At 44.3% G+C, this 23,993-nt stretch overlaps 1 protein-coding gene and 2 non-coding genes across 3 annotated transcripts in view; 1 reads left to right on the plus strand and 2 right to left on the minus strand.

The window, feature by feature from the left end:
* The window catches only part of LOC142999316 (cilia and flagella-associated protein 47-like), a 29,846-nt gene extending 7,148 nt beyond the window's left edge, over positions 1-22,698 (plus strand). The window contains 48 exon segments of the mRNA XM_076148809.1: positions 58-137; positions 222-414; positions 562-647; positions 820-1,033; positions 1,809-2,028; positions 2,921-3,038; positions 3,144-3,250; positions 3,362-3,462; positions 3,611-3,721; positions 3,840-4,083; positions 4,193-4,267; positions 4,352-4,489; positions 4,622-4,703; positions 4,785-4,880; positions 5,118-5,298; positions 5,388-5,485; positions 5,944-6,060; positions 6,238-6,372; positions 6,721-6,833; positions 7,125-7,279; positions 7,713-7,797; positions 7,907-7,999; positions 8,432-8,487; positions 8,640-8,776; positions 9,317-9,422; positions 9,496-9,722; positions 9,907-10,048; positions 10,391-10,518; positions 11,180-11,244; positions 11,397-11,541; positions 12,718-12,891; positions 13,265-13,376; positions 14,082-14,135; positions 14,246-14,316; positions 14,771-14,946; positions 15,136-15,243; positions 15,340-15,451; positions 15,732-15,836; positions 16,144-16,300; positions 16,601-16,684; positions 17,007-17,154; positions 17,709-17,890; positions 18,025-18,149; positions 18,152-18,201; positions 19,727-19,888; positions 20,038-20,190; positions 22,434-22,502; positions 22,632-22,698. Of these exon segments, the coding sequence (XP_076004924.1) occupies positions 58-137; positions 222-414; positions 562-647; positions 820-1,033; positions 1,809-2,028; positions 2,921-3,038; positions 3,144-3,250; positions 3,362-3,462; positions 3,611-3,721; positions 3,840-4,083; positions 4,193-4,267; positions 4,352-4,489; positions 4,622-4,703; positions 4,785-4,880; positions 5,118-5,298; positions 5,388-5,485; positions 5,944-6,060; positions 6,238-6,372; positions 6,721-6,833; positions 7,125-7,279; positions 7,713-7,797; positions 7,907-7,999; positions 8,432-8,487; positions 8,640-8,776; positions 9,317-9,422; positions 9,496-9,722; positions 9,907-10,048; positions 10,391-10,518; positions 11,180-11,244; positions 11,397-11,541; positions 12,718-12,891; positions 13,265-13,376; positions 14,082-14,135; positions 14,246-14,316; positions 14,771-14,946; positions 15,136-15,243; positions 15,340-15,451; positions 15,732-15,836; positions 16,144-16,300; positions 16,601-16,684; positions 17,007-17,154; positions 17,709-17,890; positions 18,025-18,149; positions 18,152-18,201; positions 19,727-19,888; positions 20,038-20,190; positions 22,434-22,502; positions 22,632-22,698 (5,957 nt within the window).
* Positions 12,150-12,220, minus strand: trnag-gcc (transfer RNA glycine (anticodon GCC)). The gene has a single exon. It is a non-coding gene; the product is annotated as a tRNA-Gly (tRNA).
* trnag-gcc (transfer RNA glycine (anticodon GCC)) lies at positions 12,509-12,579 on the minus strand. Its single transcript has one exon. It is a non-coding gene; the product is annotated as a tRNA-Gly (tRNA).
* Positions 22,699-23,993: the final 1,295 nt, after the last annotated feature.

A 23,993-nucleotide genomic window follows, 5' to 3' on the forward strand; every position in this document is an offset into this window, starting at 1 on the left:
CACTTTGTTTTGTTTAGTAAACGCGTGAGCTTTTGTGTTTACGATTTGAAGAAGCAGATAAGGAACCGGGAGTGAGTGTTGTGGACGTCCCGGCCCACCAGACGGTAAAATGCTCACTTGTCTTCTCCCCAAAACAGGTGAGATTTGGACCAAACCTGTCTCTTGATAGTTAGAAAGTGTGCTCACAAAAGTTGTTCAACTCCATCCATGTCCTCCTGCAGGTGGCAGGATACGAGTTCGACATTCCGATGATGGTCAATAGTGTGAGGTATCCCATCCCTTCCTCCTTATCATTCCCCACCACCCCTTCATCAGCTACCTCCTACTCGTCCACCAGCAGCAGGAAGCGCGTTGTCACGCCATGCTCCTGGCCTGTCTCCATGACAACTGGGTCGCAATGCGTACATGTCACAGGTGAGGTTGTTTGATCTGGGGTGTATGTATGTGCATGTGTGTGTGTGTGTTATGTGTATATCTGTAAGTAACACTATCTAATAGTTTAAATATTCTGATGATCTGATCTGAAATAATGTCCCACTACTTTTCTTCAAATGTTTATAGTGTTATGTGCCCCACTGGAAATGTCCCCATCTAGCCTACAGTTTGTTGTGGAACCTTTGGCTCTACAGTCTGATGCTCATACTAAGGTATCAGTAAGGATATAAAGTATCTGCAGCTTATCACCGTATTGCCTTTTTCCTGTGTATTCCTTCTCACCTTTTTGTCATTCCCATTCAACCTATCCTCACTTCCCACTATCTTTTTCTTTCATCATTTGTTGTTGTCATCATTTGCTTTTCTGTCTTTTTTGCCCTCCAGACAGTGGAGCTGAAAGCAGTGTGTGAGCAGAGTATGTGCTGGCGCAGTATTGGGGAGAGTGTGTGCTGGTGGTTTGACTGCAGTGCGGCGGTGCGAGATGCAGGGGGCAGGAGAGAGGCAGAGCTGTGCGCCGTGTCTCCATCATCAGGGTGCGTGGGACCTGGCCAGACGTCGTTCGTTGCAGTGAGCATCAGGCCAGAGGCTATCAGTGCAAGTGAGAGATAGGAAGCGCACACACACATTATGATGGATTATACTGCCTTATCTCTCTCTCACTGTCTTCTCCTTTTTTCCTCATGTACACACACACTGTCTTGTCATTGTAAATATAATGAATCTTTCACACACATGCTCAGATCACACATCACTATAAATTTCACTTGACCTCATTCTTCCACACACACTTCCAGAATGTCAGGAGGAAAATATGATGACGGACAGCTAATCTCACAGCCTAACATATGGTATCTCTCAAAATACAATTTCACATTTGGCATTAACTAGAAATACAATTACTATTCGGTGAAAGACTGATATTTTGTTGCACGAACCATCAAACCATCAAATCATCAGATAAATGAATTCAACAAGGGGCTGGAAAGAGGAATCCTGTTTCACTCTGGAACTCAGGCTCTTGAGAGAACACTTAATCTTGTCAACCACCAGAGAGGTCGATGATCTCTATTGTTGTTTTTCTACAGGGTGTTAAGACGCGACTAAAGCTGCGTGAAATTCAGTTGCAATTTAATTCTATTTTATTTGTTGAATTTAAAGGATCCCCTGTAGGGAAAATGAGTCACTGCAATAAGAAATACCCTACATTGTAAATATGGCAGGGAAAACGCAATACATGATGGATACTAAAACAAATAGTATACAGCTAATAATACAGTTAGGAGAATTCAATTTAAGCATTATAGACAAAACATAAAACTATAGTAAGTACTCGTATGAATGTGCTCAGTCTGACTGTTTATTTTCTCTCTTAGTGTCTGGAAAAGTCACCAAGCTGTCCCTCCCTCTTTACCTGGGGAAGGAGAGGGTTAACAGGAAAGGAGAAGAACTCCACCCCTACCGAGAGCTGTCAATCACCATCACCCACCGGCTCCCAAACATCACCATCCACCCCCCTCAGATCCTCCTCACCCCAGTACCCCTGCAAAGCACCATCACATCCACGTTCACCCTGCTGGCTGTGGGATATCCTAGGTAGGTTACACATACACACACACACACTCTACATTCGCCCTTTGACCCAATCAGATATCAGCTTGGTAAGTGATGTATTTAATGAATTATTGTTGCATGTACATGTTGTGAGTCAATCATGCCAGGACTCATTAACCGACAACAAGGTCTCCACTCATAATAGATTTATCTTGCATTGTGAGCCAGTGAGCTAATCCTCATTCCTAGGTGGCTTACATTGTGTTCAGGTTTCAGAGTGGACAGAAGTCTGGCTCCAGCATTACAGCGCTGGCAGCTTTTTCAAACCCAAATCCCTGAGAATGAACTGAGAGACACTGGCATGCACAATGTGGAAGCTCTGTCCTCTCATTCACAATGCATGGCAGGACTCGGTGTGTGTAACAATGAAAGAAGAAGGACAAGGACAACTCTAGATTTTGTATTCTTGAGGGACCTTCCATAGACTAAACCATGTGTGATATGTGCATCCAGACCCTCTACCATCCTACGCCACTTGTAATGGGAACACTAGGTTGTTTGGGTTCCTTATCGTCTAAACTAATTGGAAGCAGCGTTCTTGATTAAATTTGTGATTGCATTACGTAGCGAAATAGTCAGGATGATCATTGTAGGCATAATTGTGCAGCCCTACTGTGACTCACTCCTCACTGAGGCAGAGCTCTGTACCTCATCCGATCGCAAGGAGATTTACAAAAGAAATGCTCTTTGTTCTTAAAAAAAACGATGCTTTTTGACTGAAGTCTTTCTCCGACTGACTTGCGTGGGAGTGCAATCATCACAAACTTATTTGAAGCATCCTTTTTTGGATTCAGCACTGTTTTTTTCTTTTGTTTTCATTGTCTTTTCCCTGGATCATGTGACCTTTTTGTGTAATTATTCACCACGTCTGCAGTGGAACAAGGATATCAGCAGAAGTAGCGGAGTTTGAACTGGATGACAGGACAAAGGTGCAGCCGGTCTCTGTCACGTTTCCCCAGGGTAACACCATCCCTGCCCAGGTACAATCCTGTGTCGGAACATTTTGTCCATTTATATATGTATTCTCTAAATGCCGTCTTCTGAAATGCTTTTCTCCTCCCGTCTGCAACCCCAAGATACAGCCAATAGGTATCCAGAACCAGGAGGACAATGCCACCACTCTAATTTGCTCTGTGTCCTTCTGCTCTGCTGTGCCTGTGTCCCTTTGCACAGCCGTTACCTTCACTGATCACCTTGACAACAGGTAACTTATTGTACTTTTACTAACTTTCCATTACTCATATACAAGAAATGAAATGTATATGCTTATTTGATTTTCTCTTTCCCCTCTATTTCATTCTTTCTCTCTCTCCAGGTTTCAGGTGAAGCTGTGCGCTACAGCCGACAACTGTCTGTTAACAGTGTGGCCGTACTTGGCTCTGCCCTGCTCCCAACAGCATATCGTTCTTAAGACTGGTATGTTACACACACACACACACACACACATACATAGAATTGTGTACAAATGTCATCAAAAGTTTTAAAAATCCAAACTAATCACACTATTCTTTGTTACTTCTGATTGGCTAATGTGACAAAACAGGGGTCAAAAATGCTCAATCAGGGCAGTTCCAGACCGTCCTTCAGCACTATGACTCACCAAGTCCCTCCTCGGCCCCTGCTTCATCGTCCTCCTCATCCTTCGATCACCTGAGCTCTACAAATAAAAACTCAGGTCAGACAATGTGCTGTGGTGCTGTGTATGTATGAGTTAGGGTGTATAATTACACACTTCATATGTATCTCACCATGTGTTTGCATGTGTGCATTGGTTTTTACAGTGTCTATATGAGTGTGTTTGTCTTCATCAGACTCCTTCTCAGACAGTGAGAGTGTGGATGGTCGGGCCAGCAGGGAAGAGGATGGGGGTCCTAACAGCCACATAACAATGAATTCTGGCCTCCCAGAATTCCCTGCTGCCAACTCAGAGGATGGGCTCTATTTCCAGAGTGTGCTGGTGGCTGTGGAGAGGTGGTTTAGCCTCTTCGGTTGGCCAAACGGCCTGAGCCCCACCTTCATACCACACACACCCAGAAGGTAAACCTACTATACCTCTATATACTTGTTAGACTTCCTCTAATATCATTTTGTTTATGTGTCCTACCATTCTTCCAATCTTTTTGTCTCTACCTCAACCAAACTCCAGAGTTGTGTCAAGCATTCTGATGGACGACGACTCCAATCGCCGTAATGTTCGTGTGACACTGAGTAAAAACACCAGGTGTGTATACATGCATCTCCTTCTATGACCTAGTGAAGAACTAGCCCCCTATGACCATGTTAACTATAGAGTTGTCTGTTCTAGGACTGTGTTGGAGATGCTTCATCACCTGACTGGTAAAGAGATTCCTGGTATTTCTCTCAGCCAGTCCATTTCCAGGGATACAGACCTGCGCGTTCATCAGTTGCTGCAGCAACATAAAGCCATGCTTGCATTTCTCAGGTAAAGCTCATACACTCAGACACACTTTTCGTCCTGCCTCTGGCTTTGTTTACACTTTTGTTGTTTGAACTACCTAAGACGTAATATGATGAGAGATGAGATATGAGACTCTGTGTGTGTGTGTGTGTGTAGGGTCCAGGGAGCCTGTCTGTGTCACGTCAAACCAGAGTACCTGCTAGACAAGAACGAGTTCCAACACTGGCGTTCAACGCAGGTACAGGCATACACGTATTACAGACGCGTATTATTCACACACACAATAATTTGATCTGAGATTAAGTTGTGTTCGTGACAGGCAAGGGAGGAAGGAAATGGACTTGATTTCAGCCCTGATGTCTATGAGTCTCTGAGTAAACGATGCTGGACTGATGTGCTGCTACAAATATACAAGGTGAAAAACTATTGATTAAACTCCTAATTTTTACCTTTTGTCATCTAATTTCTAGGATTACAAGTGAGTTTGCAATTCCAAATCTTGCAGCTTTGATCAGTCATTTCTTTCTCTGCATATATCCTCTTGGGAAATATCAGATACTCATTGATGGACAAATTGTTTCTACTTGGCAACTCCATTTTGTGCTGACCCAAATAAAATGAAAGCAATAATTATTCCCGCAATTGTGTCCAGGTGCTGGTATTGTGTCGGGTGTCAGAGAGCGGCCTGAACGCCACCCTGAATCAATACGACAAAGAGGAAACCCCCCCTGTCGGCTCACAGCCGCTATCCAGCAACATCTATTCTCTGTGGGAGCTCCGTTTGCTCTCATGGCTCAACAGGCACTTCCAGAAAATGAGGAAGACTGTGTGGGGTACAACCAGGACACACAACTACTTAGATTGTTTGTTTTCAGAACTTTAAAGCATTAACATCTATTACTGTGTGTCCCCTGGATTGCAGATGGAGTCCCGTCAGCCCGCTGGATTGTGAATTTTGACCTTGATTTGGCGGACGGACTTGTGCTGGCTGCTCTGCTGGCTTCTTACTGCCCATACCTGGTCAGTGTGATGCGCATGTGTGTGTTTTCTGCACAATCTGTGTCACGGATCAAGGAGGGATGATCATTAAGACCTGCAAGTGACACTGTGATTGATGTGTTCAGTATGCAATTAGTCAGGGGAGCCCATGCTTACTAGTTCATTGTACTACTAGTGTGTGTGTGTGTGTGTGTGTGTGTGTGTGTGTGTGTGTGTGTGTGTGTGTGTGTGTGTGTGTGTGTGTGTGTGTGTGTGTGTGTGTGTGTGTGTGTGTGTGTGTGTGTGTGTGTGTGTGTGTGTGTGTGTGTGTGTGTGTGTGTGTGTGTGTGTGTGTGTGTGTGTGTGTGTGTGTGTGTGTGTGTCTTAACGGGCTATTAGAGATCATCAAACTAAAATATGTATGAGATAAGGAGAAGCCTATTGTACTTCTTATAATCCTCTCCTTTAATCCTTCTTATGGCCTTTTTGTCCCTTATTAGATCTGCAGCCACTTCAGGAGGATGTACAGCAGGGCGGCCAACCTGGAGCAGAAACTCCACAACAACATCATAGTGGCTCAGGCTTTAACCACACTTTCTCTCAACATAGATGTCCAGGTAGCACGACAGGAGCTGTGATTAAGTCCCGCATCACCATCACACACATCTTAAAAACGACATCCTATATAGATAGATAATGGTAGTAGTTATACCCTAGATATACAGGTAGCATTAATGAGGAAACACTGAAATTCATCTTCATTTTCTCTCCATATTCCTGTGTTTTCTGTGCAGCCCACAGACTTGTCAGATCCTAATGCAGTGCAGATGTTAATGCTGTGTGTTCACCTATATGAGAGGCTCCCTCAGTACCGCCCACTGCAGACCATCACTTTGTCAGGAGGACTGCACAGCACCCTCAGCAAGGAGGTAACACACACACACACACACATGAGACACAGTCTGGTCTTACATGGCACCTTACTTATATTACACTGTGCACAAGCTTCTGTTAGACTGCAAACAGCTTTGAAAAATAACCCTTACCTCATACAGGCGATGGTGCCACACAAAAACACCAGGTACATTACTGTGCATTAACAGGATTACTGCCACACACACATACATTAACAGGATTATAGGCACTCCCACAATCGCACTAACAGGTTTAGATACAGGCAAATATACGTTGAAATAATGATACTAATAGTCAGGTTAAGCCACTATAAGCCTGTGTGTGTGTGTTTCTGTGTGTCTGTGTGTCTGTGTGTGGTGCAGGTGCGTCTGACGAGCCCATGCTCTAAGCCTCTGCGGTACCAGGCCACCCTGTTGGGAGAAGACGCCCATCTCTTCTCATTCCCAGATGGATCTGCCATCACCATTCCTCCAGAGTACGTCTCACTCACTCAATGCATTAATCCCAAACAAGTGCGTGAACATAGAGGACAAATGAGATTAAATGAAATGACCCACTCCTCTAATCATACTATTGAATACCTGCCAGGGACGACTTATTCATCACTGTCATCATGTAAAAACAGGAAGCTGCATGTGATGGTGTGCAAATGTAGTGTTTGACCCAGTAAAGCAGGTTGACAATACCTAAAATATCCAGTATCGTGTCTCCAGCTGGTCTAAAATAGCAGAGGACAATGCTTTGATGGTGATGTTGAATATTTCAGGTCGAGCTCTGGGCTGATAGTGGAGTACAGCTGCTCCTTCTTGCAGCCCGTGGAAGCGGTCCTTCTGCTCACCTCCAACTCTGCTTTTGGACAGCCCGCCAGCACTCTCACCTTCAATTTGAAGACCCAGATCGATCACATCACCCCCCTAGTGAGTGCACTTGGTGTCCTACTGGTTCATTGTCTTGCCAGTTGATCAAATTGTTGGCCCATTACCTACAAAGTGGTCTTATTCTCCACAATAGCTGAATTTATAATTTCCTTAATGACCGCCTTAGTAGCTTTTTGATCGGTTGGCTGTCATGCAGGTCTGGTAACACACATCCTGTCGGTACCTTGTCTGACACACCAGCGAGCTAAAAACCTCACTCAATGATTTGGTTGCTAACTTTCATTTGCTTCAGAGCTTCCTAGCTTTCTGGCTGTCTCACTGAGATGCATTTCACTAGCATGCTGTGCCTAATACATATCACACCTACTTTGGAGTACACTGTCTTCCTGAAGGCTGTTATAAAAAAATGGCTTGCTGCAGCTGTAGGTTGGTGACAGCTCGATGACAGATGCTTCCCCCTGTCTCTCCTCAGAAAGCTTTCAAGTGCAAGTCTCCGTGCTATCAGCTGAAAATGATCCCGCTGCCAATAACTAACCGGTTCAACAAAGAAGCCAAGTTCCTGTAGGTGTTTACATCAATGTGCAGATGCGTGTGAGTCATCAGGATATTTTTTTTACCTCGTGTGGTTTCATTTGTGTATGTGTGTGTGTGTGTGTGTGTGTGTTTGTAGAGTGGTCCTGGTGGAATCAAAATTCAACCCCTTGGGGCTTGAAAAGGAAAAAGACGGCCTCCTTCAACAGAGCGCCGAAACCAAGTAACTTGTGCACTTTTCACAGCACAGCTAACAAGCACACACTCAGTGGTATATATAGCCACATACGAGAAAAACATTCTATAAACAGTACGCTTGTAGGCCCTTGAGCTTACACTAGAAAAAAGAACCTTTCCGGTAACGAAATCAAAAAAGACGAGATGTCCCTCCAGCAAGTCTCCACCTCAGAAAGTGGATCTAAAATACAACGCTGCTCTCTACAGTATGAAGTGCTCGTCATCATTCAGAGTAGCTTATTAGTATGCCCCTCTCTCTGCATTACAGAGCTTCAAAGTCAAACACACTTGCTCCTTCCCCTAATCAGGCGTTGCACATGACTGTAACGGTGCCGAGGTTATCTCTGGTTCACATGGATCAGTCTGACATACTGTACCTATACATGTAGGAATGATGAAGATTTATCGTGCCTTCTTGCTCCTTCAGTTCTCCAACAACTTCAACAAGTAGGGAGAAGATAGAAGGGAAGTCCTCAGATCTCGGTGAGTACAGGCGCGCGCACACACACACACACACACACGTATAAGGGGATTTTAATTAGTGTTCATCTATGCTTGTTCATCAAAGACTGTCATGTCAGCTTTTTGTGTGTGTGTGTGTGTGTGTGTGTGTGTGTGTGTGTGTTTGTATCCAGATGGAGAAGCCTGTGAATTCTGCAGTGTGGTGAAAAGTATTTGTCTGCAACCAGGCCAAGCAAGCACTCTGAATATCCGCTACCTGCCCTTTCATCAGGGCACCAAGTACTGCTCTATTCTGCTGGTCTGCCCACAGGTGTGTGTCCCTGTGCTGTGCAGGTCTGGGTTGAACATCACTTCATGGACTAGACTGTCTTCTGTCTTCTGTCTTCTGTCTCTGTCTCTATCCCTATCCCTATCTCTATCTCTATCTCTTGTCTCCGTCTCTCTACTTCTGTCTCTACCTCTGTTTTTGTCTTTGTCTTTGCCTTTGCCTCTGTCTCTGTCTCTGTCTCTCTACCTCTGTCTCTCTACCTCTACCTCTGCCCCTGTCTCTCTACCTCTGTCTCTGTCTCTCTATCTCTATCTCTGTCTCTCTACCTTTGTCTCCGTCTCTCTACCTCTGCCTCTATCTCTATCTATCTCTGTTTCTGTCTCTGCCTTTGCCTTTGCCTCTATCTCTATCTCTATCTCTATCTCTATCTCTGTCTCTGTCTCTTATACAGTATGTTGAGTTTGTCCTTGTCTTCCTGGCTCACGCAGTCTGTAGTTGCGGGCCTGTGAAACCCTTTGAGACGTTGTTGACGTTACTTGACTATTGTCTCCAGTAAGATAATAATCTTGTGTGTGTGTCTAGGTGGGAGACATGGTTTACATTTTGAAGGGCACAGGAGAACTGCCTCTTCCTTCCCCTTTAACAGCCAGGCCAAGCCCAAACATTGTGCCATTACTGAGTACTTCAGGTAGGTAACTTGACTCACAATGATTTTGAATTAGGAAGCAACTAATTGATCAAAGCGTTTTCACCACCAACAGACTCTGGTGTTTGTGAGTCAGTGCTAAGCCTCCGCTGCAAAGTGGGGCAGGTGTGTACAGAGGTGTTGCGTGTACCCCTGGTCCACACGGCGCGTGAGCAAGCTCTGGCTGTCTGGGGCGAACACACCATGAGTGATGATGAGCGTGAGAGACGAACGCTGACACAAACTCTGCACGGCAGCAGCGTTAGGGCATCAACTGCAGCACGGCAACTCACCAAAGCACAGGTACACACATAAACAAGCGTGTACTGGAAAGTCAGATGTATGATTCAGCTGCATCCACCAGCTATCAACCATCAGGGGAAAATACTTAAATTAGTATTGCAGTAGGTAAGTTGTGTTAATGTAAATGTCCCTCTGTCATCCATCATTTACACTCTCTGTCTCTTGTTCTCTTGCCTCCTGCTAGATCAAGCTGATGAGAGGTGTCAGCTACAGGGAAGGGATTGCGTACAGTGTGGAGGTCTCTATGCCTGAACACTTCACTTTACCCAAAAAAGTTAAAATCCCCATAGCAGACAACACCAATATACCCCAGCTTAAACCTGCAGGTAAACCTGAAAGATTCCATTAACATTTGAGCATAAGTCTGTCTGGGAATGTTATGAAGGTCTGAGGAAGACAATTGCTGCATTAGCTTGTCTTGCATTGCACTTCATGCTTGCGTACACACACACACTTGACTCCCTTTCACTTCCTGATTAAAATGCAGGCGTGAAAGGGAGAATAGATGAAAATGTATTAACTCACCTCTCGTCCGTTGACACCTTGATCTGTTTGCTGTTTCCACTTGGCATCGGAAGCTAAATATTCATTACAGGTCTCATTTCAATATGTTAATTAATGTCCAGACTTTACACCTCCCCTCTGCCTCTTGTTTCTCTCTTTAACAGACTGCCAGGCTGTGGATATTCCATTACGCTTCGTGTCAAAGTCAGTGGGGCAATTTAAATGTCAGGTGATCATGAATTCCTGGTGTGACACCAGAGTCTACCTGCTGGAAGCACTGGTTACTTCACAGGTACAGTAGATGCAGAGTGGTGGAGAATCAATTCATCATTTTGGACCACCAGCAGCATTTCTGAAAGGATGAGACTTTGATTAAACTTATTTGTTATATACAGGTGTGCTTTACATGTTGAGCTTTTTCACAGTCACGTTGTTGAGCTGCATGGGTAAAACCAGCCTTACTGCATATAGACACCCTCTGAATATAACCTATTCAGAAAATAATATTAATGATGTGGCCTCATCCCTGGGGTGAGACAGGAAATAAACAGAGTAAACACACCTCTACCTACCTTGCCTGGTAAGGACCCAGGGGCAATCCAACCCCGGAACTGCAAACAGAAACAGTATCAGGATATACACTTTGTATTTTTCAATCTGTCCAAGCGAAATATAAATAAAATATTACCTTTCTACTCAGAATAGTCCTCTTGTTTTTATTAACGTGTTTTTTCCCCTCATTCCTTTGTCTTAGACGCTAAGCAAAAACACTTAGGCGCTAAGCAAAAACGCCTGAACACAGGTACAATTAGATTTAATAATTTAATGCATGAATGTGTTTATATGACAGAATATGCATGACCTGAGTTAGTATTTATCACACTTGTGTTTCAAGGATACAGTATTGAAGAGCAGCACTTCTTGTACCAACATCTTTTTACTTGTGGCCACAGGAAGGACTCACTCACTTGGACTTCAGGTCTCCAGCTCATCGTTCTGTCACTCAGGACGTACCGCTGGTAACGGACAGCAACGTCTCATTTTATTCATGTTTATTAATAACTCTTATTTTAAATATTAATGCTTGACACCTTGTATTATATTCAACATTAGAGAGTTCCTTCTGATGTAATAAACTACAAAAGACACAAATTGTGTTTGTGTCTCACGGCATAACAAGACTGACCAAGACTGGACTCTGCAAGCTGAAGTCTGTGGGGAAGGATTCAATGGCCCCAAAGCTCTGAATGTCCCAGCAGGAATGAGGGTCTGCTACCCTCTCACCTTTCATCCTTCTGTGCAGGGCACTGTCATGGTAATGTTTGCTTTGCTTTGCTGTGCTTTCTTTACGTCTGTTTTTGTTTTTTCTCACTTGCTTCTTTGCTTTCTGTCTTGATGCACTTTGTGTTAGACTGGGATATTGGAAAATTGTAGTGTACAGCCCTGGAGTTAGTCAGTATCATTCAATATAAGTAATACTTTTTCAACAATCCCCCTGTGACAGCCGTCTGCCTGCAGGGCTCTGCCGCCAACTGCTTTAGCTCTTTTCATTAGCCTCCTCCATGCTCTCCCCCAGGGAACAGTCCACTCGGGTATAACCACTTATCTTGATGCCTCAAGCAGCAGTGCATTGTCTGCGCTATGTGGCTGTCCTGTTGATATCAGGACATTTAAGAGGACTTATGGTCAGCAGCTGCTTCCAGTGCCTTTCTAAGAAGTGAAATGCTTTTCAAGAAGCCTGGGCTTTTCTATGCAGAGCAGCAGGATATGCTTCACTGCAGCTGAGCCTCCTTCTTTGAAATACCTTTTTTTTTTTATTTGTGTTTTAACAGAATGTTTCATAGTATGGATTAGTGGTAGTGTTTTTATATAAGGCAGATCCGAGTAGACGGCATTGTGGCATCAAAATGGAAAAAGTAAGTGTGCATTGGCCGGGAATCGAACCCGGGCCTCCCGCGTGGCAGGCGAGAATTCTACCACTGAACCACCAATGCATTCACGGAGTTGCCAGGGTGTAGGATGGATATATAAAGTATACAGGCCCGACCTCCTCAAATACGGTATACCGCATTTCTCACCCAACCCAGGCTGGATAGAACCGTAACGCTAACCTTGCTCAGGGGTTTTTTTCTGCTGAAGGGAACCATCTGGCAAATGACTGAGCTTGCGGTCCCATCAGGACGTGTAAGGGAAAACAATCGGACTAATACTACTATTTTATTTTGGTTGTGGTTTGATTTTCCAAACTTTTGCCGACTTCACTGTGGAGAAAAAGTTTATGATGCATTGGCCGGGAATCGAACCCGGGCCTCCCGCGTGGCAGGCGAGAATTCTACCACTGAACCACCAATGCAAGTGAGGAAGAATCGCCTGGGATATGTTGGAGAAACGACAGACGGACACCCAGCGGTTGTATTGGACAAATTATTACGACATGGACGAATGAAAGGGTAAAGTGAACTGTGGACTAAACTTCTATAAACTTCCTCAGGGAAAGCTGTGTTTACAAAATGCCGTTGATGTTGCAAAGCAGTGGTTCACCCTGAGCGCAGCGGGAGAGCGCCCCCTGCCAGTGGACCATGTGGTGATACGCTGTCCCGTCGCCCAGCGCACAAGCAGGCAGCTTGATGTCCCCAACTGCAGCCATGACAACCGAACCCTACAGGTACACAAACACAAAAGCAAGCTTGCAAATGACCACTTTAAGTATTTACACGGACTTTACCCATTGTGTGTGTGTGTGTGTGTGTGTGTGTGTGTGTGCGTGCGTGTCCACAGCTATGAGACTTTTGATTTGTTTTAAAGCCTCCCGGAATGCAAATTAAACCCATTTGCAACTGATGAAAGAGTAAAATGTGTGTTTTAAGGGAAAAGACAGTAATTGCTCAGGGGCACTTGGGCCAATTAGGTTGAGTTAATTGGAAGAAAAATTACCATGCACCTTCAAAATAAGAATATAGATCATTTTTAATTGCTTGAAGACTTCTGCAGACAGCCTTACTCACTGCAGAATGCTTCATGTTTAATAAACTCTACAGGCAGTGACTGACCTGTCTGTTGTGAGCGGTGCTCCGTCCCTGGAGATTGAGCCCAGTCACTGCACTCCATACACCCTGGCCATATCACCATGGAGACGAGGGGAACACTCAGGTGAGGTGTTGAACTGTGTATCTGTCTTGGTGGGGGACCTTGATTTTCTAGACTTTTCTTGGATGGCAGGCATTATAAAATACAAATGCATTATAATGATACATAAGTGACTAACGGTCAATGCCATGTATTGATTTCACAAACGGCTGCCATAAATACAACATTGCAACATACAGGAATGTATTCAGGAGACATAGGAAGCTGCAACTCCAACACACTGTAGTAATGAAACCAAAGTACAGGTATATAAAGCGACTTTTTAATTGATAGAGTATTGATTCCTGCCAAACAATTTTCTAAAAGCATTCAAGTGTCTTTTGTGGTATTAAAGAAACTGAGAGAATATTGAGTCTCTCTCTAGGGAATCAATGCAGCCAGGAGCCAAGCATGAAACTGACAAATTGTGTTCTTATAAATGATGACTGTTTGTTTCTCCGGCTGACTGCTCTCAAAATGAAACCTCTGTAAAGTGCGGCTGGTCAAGTGATGAAAGGCTCACAAGTCACCATGTCAAAACACAAAAATACTCTAATTAAATCCTCAACCTGAGCCTTTTAAGGGAGAGAAGTTCGGTGTTCTGTTTCAAACGTTCTCAACCACTGATGTAGTGCTACATTGTTTGTTCCAACGTTGCCAGACAACCTTCTAATTTGCTTTCGTACTCTTCAAATGTATTCAAAACACCCTCTGAACATTTTATCGCAGGCTTTGTGTCATTTGTAGCAACTGATAACGGGCAACAGTGTGTGAAGGACAAAGGTAGGCACAGAATTGTAGACAGCGCATATGATCATATATAATTCTGTGGATACTGGAAGTGTGCATGTATTTTATATCTACACATGTCCAGCAGGAGATGTAATTGGTGTGTTCCTCCTTAGACATCATCTGTGAACCAGCAGCACCCATCAGAGTCATAGATGTACACTGTGCTGTTCAGGTGAGCTCAGCAGACACAGTTAATGTTTCAAAGTCACATATTCGGTTACAATTCAGAGCCTAACCAGCTCTTCAGGCTATTTTAGAGTTGGAATTTACACGGAAATAGTTTCACTATAACATGACAGGGTATAAGCCTCTCATATCCATGCACAGCGTAGATTCAGAGGTTAAAGATGAGAGGCCCTGGACCGAGCCCCCTTATTAGCAAGCAAACTCTGAATCCATATCGGCTTAAGGGGCGATGTTCTGAAGATGTGATCTGCACAGAGGGAGAACAAGAAAAGGAATAAATTAAGACTCGGGAACAATATCACATTCTTAACATGCTGCTGGTGGTGGTTGTTGGCAGGCAGCATCTATTATTACAGCAAAGCCTCTCCTTGGATCAAAAGACCAGCATAACATCACAAGAAAAACAAGCCATTACCTTAGAAATGTTTTTGTATTCCTAGAGCTCACTCGCCATAGAGATCCCCGTCAACAACCCGCATGTGAAGCTGCTGATGGTGGAGGTGGACCTGGATGGAGATGATCTGACTGGGGCCAAACAGGTCTCAGTTCCCCCACGGGGGACTGAGACCTATAAGGCCACGTTCTCCCCTGGCAAAATAGGAAAGAGCAAAGGCAGGTAAGAGTCACTGAATACGCCTGGGGAGGAGAGTCTTCTAGAAACAGCTTTCCTGTCTTCAAGCTTGAAAAGAGACACAACCAGTTGACCCAAGAACTATATGTGTCAATTTTGGGACAGTGTCAGGAAGCTATAGTTGCACAAAACGATTTAAAGTGTGTGTGAGTATATGTGTGTGTTTTCTGTCAGTGTGGTTTTCCAGTCAGAGCTTGTAGGGGAGTTCTGGTACCAGTTGGAGCTTTATGCCACTCCTCCTCCATTCATGACGCTGCCACAGACCCAATGTCAGCTAGGAAAGTGAGTAGATGTACAAACGTGAACACAAGTCGACTGCTTCTGGGGATCAAAATTGTGTAATTATGTTGTGTAATTGTGTGTTTGTGTGCATGTCAGATGGATCAAACAGACCATTCCTCTGGTTAACCCACTAGCAGAGACTCTCACGCTCACTGTAATCAACAGTAATCCAAGAAACTACACGCTGGAGATGGATTCAGGAATTCTCGTAAGTGTGTGGAAGTTATTGTCAGAGGTGAAACACTTCACACGTCGCATATTCCAATGGAAAGCCGTGAGCATGATGGAGGAGATTTGTCTCTGAGCATTGGTGTGTTTGTACCTCTTTTACATCCCTTTGCAACATATTTCCTGTGTGTGTGTGTGTGTGTGTGTGTGTGTGTGTGTGTGTGTGTGTGTGTGTGTGTGTGTGTGTGTGTGTGTGTGTGTGTGTGTGTGTGTGTGTGTGTGTGTACGTGTGTGTGTACGTGTGTGTGTGTGTGTACCAGTTTATTGTAGAGCCCCACTCCTCAACACTGCTTGTTGTCCGTTTCACTCCTTCATCGCTTGGAGAGGGGGAGCACACAGCACTGATCACTTTCTCCTGCCCCCAGGTATGTAAAGGCACAAGCATACACACACCTGCACATACACACATATAAGTGCACATGGAGTTATTGTTATTATTATTCATCTTTTGCTGTACTCTTGTGTTTTCTGCTGTATTTCTTTATATCCTGGTCATTAATAAAAATAAAAATTATAAATATTAATAAATACATTGCATTTGATTTTGATTTTGACAGCAGTAAAGCTTTATCATTTCGTCAAATTTCACATTTAATTCAAAGTTAAGTGTTGGGTCTTGATGTAAACAAATGTACAACTTACATACTTTCTCTCAAATCTGCCTTCCTCAAGTTACAGGAATGGTGTTGCAGCTTGAGTGGGGTCGGCCTCAATCCAGAGATGGACGATCCAGTGAGCATCTCCTCTGTGATTGGCTCCCACGCATCCATCGCCGTTCCCTTCACGAACCCCACCGCTCTCCCAGCTGCGCTCAGCATCACGCTTACAGGTCTTACAGGGTAAAGGCAGTAGCTCAGTGGGTAGAGCTTCCGCTTGGGAACCAGAGGGTTGCCAGTTCGAGTCCCTGCCGAGGTGCCCCTGAGCAAGGCACCGAACCCTCAATTGCTCCCCCCTCTGCGAAGGGTGGTAATGTAATGTAAGTCGCTTTGGATAAAAGCGTCTGCCAAAATGATCGTAATCTAATGTAATGTCTCAGACTCCTTCAGTCCTGCTCAGACGTGCACACTGTGTCACCCCTTCGCTCCTGTCTCACGCATGTCACACACTGATTTTTCTACTTGTGTCTCAGATGAGGACCTGAGTGGGAACCCGCGGTGCCACCGAGCCACCAGGGACAAACAGTTCTTCTTCATCCCTATGACGTATACTGAAGGTGAGAATTTGCCACATACCGTGTCTTTGCCTCCTTCTACATACGTGTAATCAGTAATAAGTGTAAGTGCCCCAAACAACACAACCCCCACTTTACTTCACAGGGAGGATTTCACAAAAGTTTAGTTTCTGGCGTTCATATATATGCAGAACATTCTCAACCGTCTCCTTTAGGTTACTGGAACTCAGCCTCCAGTCTGAGTTGAGACTTGAGACTTGAAGTACTGCAACGCATTTTTACGACCCTGCTTTTCCAGGATGAGCTTTCAGAAATGATAAATGTATGCGACTGTGTGCCCGCTCTCTCCGTCTTTCGCTTTTAGGTTTGCACATTAATGCGGGTGCCAGTGTGGATGTGCCTGTGCGGTTTTCCCCTCATTCTATGGAGCCGCAGCAGGCCTGGCTCTGCATCGCTATGAAGCCCCTCAGCCACCTGGAGAACAACAGCACCTACAGTACAAACAACTTAAGGTGTGTGTGTGTATACAGTATGTATATCCAAACAGGTTCCAGCATAGACTCTCACTGTAAATAGCATAAAGGATGGATAGATTACATACTTTCTATATATATTATGTATTAGTGTTTGTATGTTTGTTTATTATTTTATTATTTATTTATTATTGTTATATTTATTTATTTAGTATTACTATTTATTATTATTTATTTATTTATTTTATTTATTTTTATTTAACAGTATTTAACAGTATTCTTAAGTTAATTTATTACAATAAACCCCTGCACGTTTTTTAACACTTTATTCATCAGTATTCATTTAGTTAACTTATTTAATTTAGTGTGTTTTTAATTTTATTATTCGCCAAGCTGCTGTTCCTATATGTTGGTTTAAATATGTTGTTTTATATGTTGTTTCTTGTTGCCTTTCTTATATGTTATACGTTCGCACCTAGGACCAGAGCAAATTCCTCTTAAGTGTAAACTTAATTGGCGAATAAAGCGATTCTGATTCCGATTCTGTATATTGCAGAAATCTAAAAACTTGACTGCACAAATCTTTCTGCCAGGTCAGAGGAGGAATTATCAACCATCTGTTGGATTTACCCGCTCCGTGGAATTCCCATGGAGGTGCCTGTTGAGAACTCACTTGGAGTGATTCAGTGTGAAGCCGGCTGCCAGCTGGAAAAACACATTGATGTACTGCTGACTGGAAGGCTCCCAGGGACTCACGGCCATAAAGGAGAGCAAGGTGCGCGTCAGTATGTGGTCTTAACTTTTTTTATTTCTTCAACTATTGACCGGGGAGATGCAACCGTCTCACTTTACTCACAACATCAACAACTCCAGCGTCACGTCGTCTCCTTAATAATTGTTTCTGGGCAGTTTCCCAGGTGATGATGGAAGGCTTCCTGTGTGAGGTGCACTCAGACAGCGGAGAGGAGCCGTCTGAGGTGGAGGGCTGCGTGTCTGTCTTCATCCAGGCGGCGAGGAGGAACCCTGAGACCGGAGAGACGTAACGGTCGGCCTCAGACTGCACTACACTCCCCAGAGGCCACACAGGTGAGCACACAATCGCGTAGAACTTAGACACGTACTACACAAAAAGAAGTGCATTAATACACACAAATATGCAAACAAGGGAAAAAAGAAAAGACATAAAAGTACAATCTCTCTCTCTCTGTCTCTCTCTCTCTCTCCCTCTCCCTCTCCCTCTCTCTGCCTCTCCCTCTCTCTCCCCCACACAAGTCTGATGAGCACCGCACAAATACACACACACACACACACATTCGCCTCCCCCCTGTTTTGAGCAAACACTGCATTCATCTATCTCTCTGTCTTCCTCTCCCTACCTCCATCCCTCGCTCCCCCCCTCCCCACCCCTCTCGTCCTGCCTCGCCATCTGTCTGTAAACTCTGCATTCATTCATTATCGTCTACATGTGCTGAGTCTTAATGTCTGTACCTAAATGTTGCTGTGCTCTCTTAATGGTAAACAGGGAAGGCCCGGCTCATTAGCCACCTCTGGTTGAACAGGACTTGCCTTTGTAAGGTCAAATCCCCTTTCGACCAGACTTTTGGCTCTGCTGTGAGCGAAAAAACCTTATTGATGTCATTTTAGATTTCCACTAATGATCTTAAAATCACACCACACACTGTTTTTAAAAACCCTTAAGTGATAGATTGTTCAATTTAGAACGGACCAGATGAGCACAAGCTACTTAAGATGTCTGTACCTTCCTTAAAAATAATGTCCACATACAGCCACACACACTATGTCGGACAGTTTACTAGCTTACTTTACAGAGAGTTTTGCCAGAATTCGCATTGGGATTTGATCCTTTTTTAACATCAACTCCTGTAATTACTCTTCAGAAGTAAATGTTGTAATACCCTCTGAATATACGGGCTGCGTTATTACAAAGCAGCGTCTTACCTATATTCCCTTACCGCCCTCCCTACTGTACGCACACAAAATCCCACCCGAGTAAACATTGCATTCATTAATCAGCTCCCGCCTTCATCTGTGGAGTCCATTAATGAGGCATGCCCCGGTAGAATCAATACCTCAGAGAGCTAATGACTTCTCCACGAAGGAAATGAGGGTGGGGTGGTGTGGGTGTGTGTGTGTGGTGGCACTAATAGGCTCCTCCATTATCTACGTGTTACTTCTTACCGCCGTGGCTACTGGGATGTGGCGAGTCGCGTATCAAGAGGATGAAAGCCGGGGAATATTAAAGACGAGTTTAGGGAATGCTTTCAAGATAAATAGGTGCTGCTGAAATGACACTTCTCACGATACACAAGTGTGAGGACGATTCGGTTTGAGGATGATGAGACGAACACAGTTTGTAATCAGAGGCGTTCATCCGCACGCCGGCTGGGTGCGGGTTATTGTTCCTCACGAAGCTCACCTGATTTCACTGATTAGTTACTCTGTGTGAAGGCGTCCCAATCAGTGAAATCAGCTGGAGTGGATCCTCGCTGGAATAAAAATACAATGGGATTCCTTCAGATTAGCTGCACGTTATGATACGTAGCCGGGGGTTTTGAATAATTCTGATCATTTTTTGCACATATTGATCCAGGGTCTCGGCCGTTATAGAAGTGCGGTGTGTGACCAGCACGCTTTGGAAGTTCCACGTCACTCTCATCGCCACAGAGCCTCAGGTTGATGATGTCATCTATATTGAAGCTGCCAAATTGGGCAAGACGTCCGCTGCGGGCTTCCGTCTGACCAGCACCACCAGGTCATTTGTTCCTAACACCTACGACGTACAACATATGGTTCATCATTCTCCTATTTGTTATTATTTGTAGTGTAAACAAGTAGAGCCGGACATAACCACACTGCTTGTCCATCCAGAGAAGCATGATAGTATTGATGTTTGTATACTAGGAGGCCCGAGCCGTTCACAGCAGCGTTCCTTCCAGACAGCGGCAGTGAGTTCACGGTGACTCCTCCCTCTGGGACGTTACCTCCTGTTGGTTCTCCTGGCGAGCTCATCACTGTGACCTTTACAGGGGGGGCCACAGGGGGGGCTGCTGCGAGGTGAGCACAGAGAGGCCAGAGGTTCAATCATCATCATTATACTAGACACAGCACGGTCATGATTAATCATCAGTTATGTTGTTATACTATGCAAAGCATTTATTATTCAGCTTTTCATCAGCTCCATGACCTCCCTTGTGGTCAGTACAGAGTTGATAAGAGAAGTTGTTAAGCGATAATAGCTTTGTGGGGTTCAGACCGGCGTACCTCATAAAAGAATGTCCCTGACGTTTTGCACATTCAGCAGGTGCTAGATGTACGATGAGCCATATATGCTAATCCCCCTCTAATGTGCTCATAAAGCCATTCAGTTCACTTCAGCTGTGATGTTACCTCCTGGATTGTATCCCTCTCTTCCCTTATCATCTTCTATTTAAAAAGCAGGGAAGTGAACTGTTATTCATCCACCTTAACCTGTGGGTCCGGCCACATCCACACTGCTGCAGACGGACGCATATCAACCAGAATAACCTTTAAAAATATCATCTCCTCTCTGATAACCACAGTATCTCTTTTTATTAATCAATCAAAGCTCATGAGCCTCAGAGTGGTTGTGTAGGGGACCTGTGCTTGTGTATGTGTAGAGTGTGTAGAGACAGTGTGTAGACTGGGGAGACCCACTTCATGCCTTACTGGAGCGACTAAGTTACCTTTTTTAGTAGCTTTGATATTTTTGTAAGAATTTTGATTTTCAAATGGCTCAGTGGAGGTAAAACCTTTTTTTTTATGTCGATGGGAAAGCGTTGGTGGAATAAATAATGCTACAGCCAATTTCACTTCAATGTGCTTCCTGGTGTTATTCACTTAGACAGCAAATGCAGTTTGCAGCACTTCAAAAGTTTGCTGGAAATTCAGTTGACAGATAGAAGCCTATTGTGCTCGTGTGCGCGTGTGTGTGTGTGTACTGTTGTATATCCAAATATGGAGCTGTCCTATGGCTCACCTTGTGCCTTTGGAATTATTCACGAGGCAGTTATGCTCAGTTATGCGTCCATTAAGCACCATCTGCAGCCTGCAGAGTGAGGGGAACCCACACAGCGAGGGATGGGAAGAGAGGGAAGATAGGAAGAAGAGAGAGAGAGAGGGAGAGAGGGAAAATGGTGATAGTGGAGAGAGGAGATGGAAGGAACAGCTGAGGGAGGAAGAGGCAAGAAAAGAGCGATAGAGGAGTGAGCAGGCAATGGAAGATGTTGGAGAAGAAATGTTTTGCACATATTTTGCATATCTGAGCGTGTGGATGTGTCTGCTGAATCCCATCTGCACTCCTATCTGACAACATGCCTGAACAACAGTGTGTGTGTGTGTGTGTGTGTGTGTGTGTGTGTGTGTGTGTGTGTGTGTGTGTGTGTGTGTCTCTGTCTGTGTCTGTGTGTGTCTGTGTGTGTCTGTGTGTTGTGCACATGCAGTTTTTGATTTTTCTTCATAGATTACCTGCAGAAATGAGCTTCCCTCGGCGCCTTCCTCTGTGGTTGTTGCCCCGGCAACAGATGAGGCAAGCTGACAGTAACTGGTCGAGGGTCTGATATGTCGCCTGCAGTAAAGAAGAGATCACTCTGGAAATCAAGGCCGGCGAGAGTGAAATCCAGACGACAAGCTGAAGTCGCCGCAGATCCACAGGCGGCTGAAGCAGCCTTTTAGATAAGAGGTGGAACGTCTTCAAACCTTTACCAGCAAGTCCAGTTGCCTACGATTTACTTTCCTTGGATACCATGACCTGGATGACTAAGAACCTTCTCAAGTAAAAACTTATGATCTCGTGCAGAATGTGACTAATCCATTCAACTTTACTGTTTAGACTGTCAGTGATCTGAGAACGTAACCTGAAAAAGAAATAGAAAGAAAACCTTTCATATTTGAAACCACTTTAATGCCATATGCTGCTGCATTAACTAATCCCGCTCCTCTCCCAGACATTCCTAAATGGATTATCTACTTGGCTGCTTAATACTATTTCATTTTCATTCCGTCGCAGAGAGTCCTTAAGCCATACATCACTCACACTGGGATTCAATTAGCATGGCAGTAATTAAGCAGGGGGCTGATTCTCCCTGAAATACACACAAAGTAGCTTGACAGCTTGCCAGTAGAAGGCCTTGTCTGTGTGTTAGCATGCGTGTGTGTGTGTGTGAACCAGTGAGAGATATTTGAAGAAGATTTTGTGTATTAAGATGTGTTCAGGTTGATGTGATCGGTAGACGGATCATCTCTGTAACCCTGTAATAAGTTTCATTGTCTGGCTTTAGGTGTGCTATCATCTCCTCCATCCCATCTGGAGAGACCCACACCTTTCAGTGTGAAGGGATGGAAGGACGGTTTGTCAATGTCAATTGTCAATGTCAATGTTACATCCAGAGGCAGTCTGACTTTAAGGTCCTCAGTGAGGATATGTAAATAACAAAGACTGATGAGTGTGACTGGTGTCCTGTTGTCCACATTTCTAGAAGAGGTCCCACCTCCACCCACCTTCACTGCTGTGGTTGGGCAGAGGAACGTGGTGTTGATGGGTAAGAAGCTGTGCTGGTCGGACGCCCTGTTCTAGGCGGAGGCGGAGGCGTAGCACTGCCAAGTAGCCTACGGGTCCTTCAATGGGCCAAATTTAAAATGCTCGCGCATTGAATAGCGACCTTTGATACTCATAATTAATTGCGATAATTTTAAAAACTTGTTAATTAGCACTGTAATTAATTAATCTAATTAACGCTCTAAACTGACAGCCCTAGTTTGTATACATCCACTCCTACCCTATTCATAGCTCTGGTCCGTTATTCCATTCAATAGGGGCCTGATGAACAGCAAGTGGTTCTGGATGTCCGGTGAGTTTCTGAATTTCACCCACTGGAAGGAAAGGAACTCCCCTTGGCAGCTCACCAGTCCCTGCGGTGCCATGAACCCAAATATGACGTTCCTGTGGCAGGATCAAGACTGTGGTGATCACGTTCACTTCATCTGTCTGACAGGTCAGGATCCAGTCTCATCTTCCTTCCTTTTACTTGCATAGACTCTTTAATAAGTTTGCTGCTCATCCGGATCACATTCACAACTCTTAAATTCAGCCTCTGTAATGTGATTTTCTGTCCATGATTTTCTGTGCATGAGAGACAATTCCAGAGGACCTGAGACACATTTGTGTCCACAGTTCTTCATCCCTCCCTCTTTTTGTCTTCACAGATCCTCAGAAAGGTGTGAAGAGAGTTGAGTTCTTCAGTTCCTATCGTAAAGTGTAGAGGATCTGACTCAGGCTGCCTCCATTCAGAGTCAGCAGACACTCTGTGTGATTCACTTGTAACTGTTAGCTCAGCATAGTTTAGCCCTCTGGAGTCAGGAGGCACATTATGGTTATCCATCAAGGTTTCAGCTTTAAGAGATAAAAAACAAACCCTCTCTTTACTGTCTCACTGGTGTGTGTGATGTATTGGTGATGAAGTTAGTGTTTTGCTCATCCTGTACGATTTTTCTGCACTGTGCTCTAATAAAGGTATATGTGAAACATTCTAATAAAATACAATTTTCCTTGTTTTTTTACCTGACACATCCAGAGTCCCATTCCCTTCACTGTGGTAGATAGTGTTCCCGAGCATCCTGCCTACAGGTTAGCTTTTTCCTGTAGCCCCTTTTATGCACATTTAGAATTCAAGCTGGAATTCTCCTCAGAAAAAAAAATCTTTCTCTGAACATACAAGGAGATTTTCCATGAAATAAAAACCATGCAGGAAACCGAATGAGTCTCAAACTGTCTCTGTCCGGCACTGGAAGCAAAGTTAAAGTCACGGCTGTTGTGCAATAGCTGAAGTAAATATCTCTAA

Source organism: Genypterus blacodes, unplaced genomic scaffold, assembly GCF_046128005.1.
Source record: "Genypterus blacodes isolate CSIRO-AG114 ecotype Tasmania unplaced genomic scaffold, CSIRO-AGI_Gbla_v1 ptg000043l_1, whole genome shotgun sequence".
Taxonomy (NCBI): domain Eukaryota; kingdom Metazoa; phylum Chordata; class Actinopteri; order Ophidiiformes; family Ophidiidae; genus Genypterus; species Genypterus blacodes.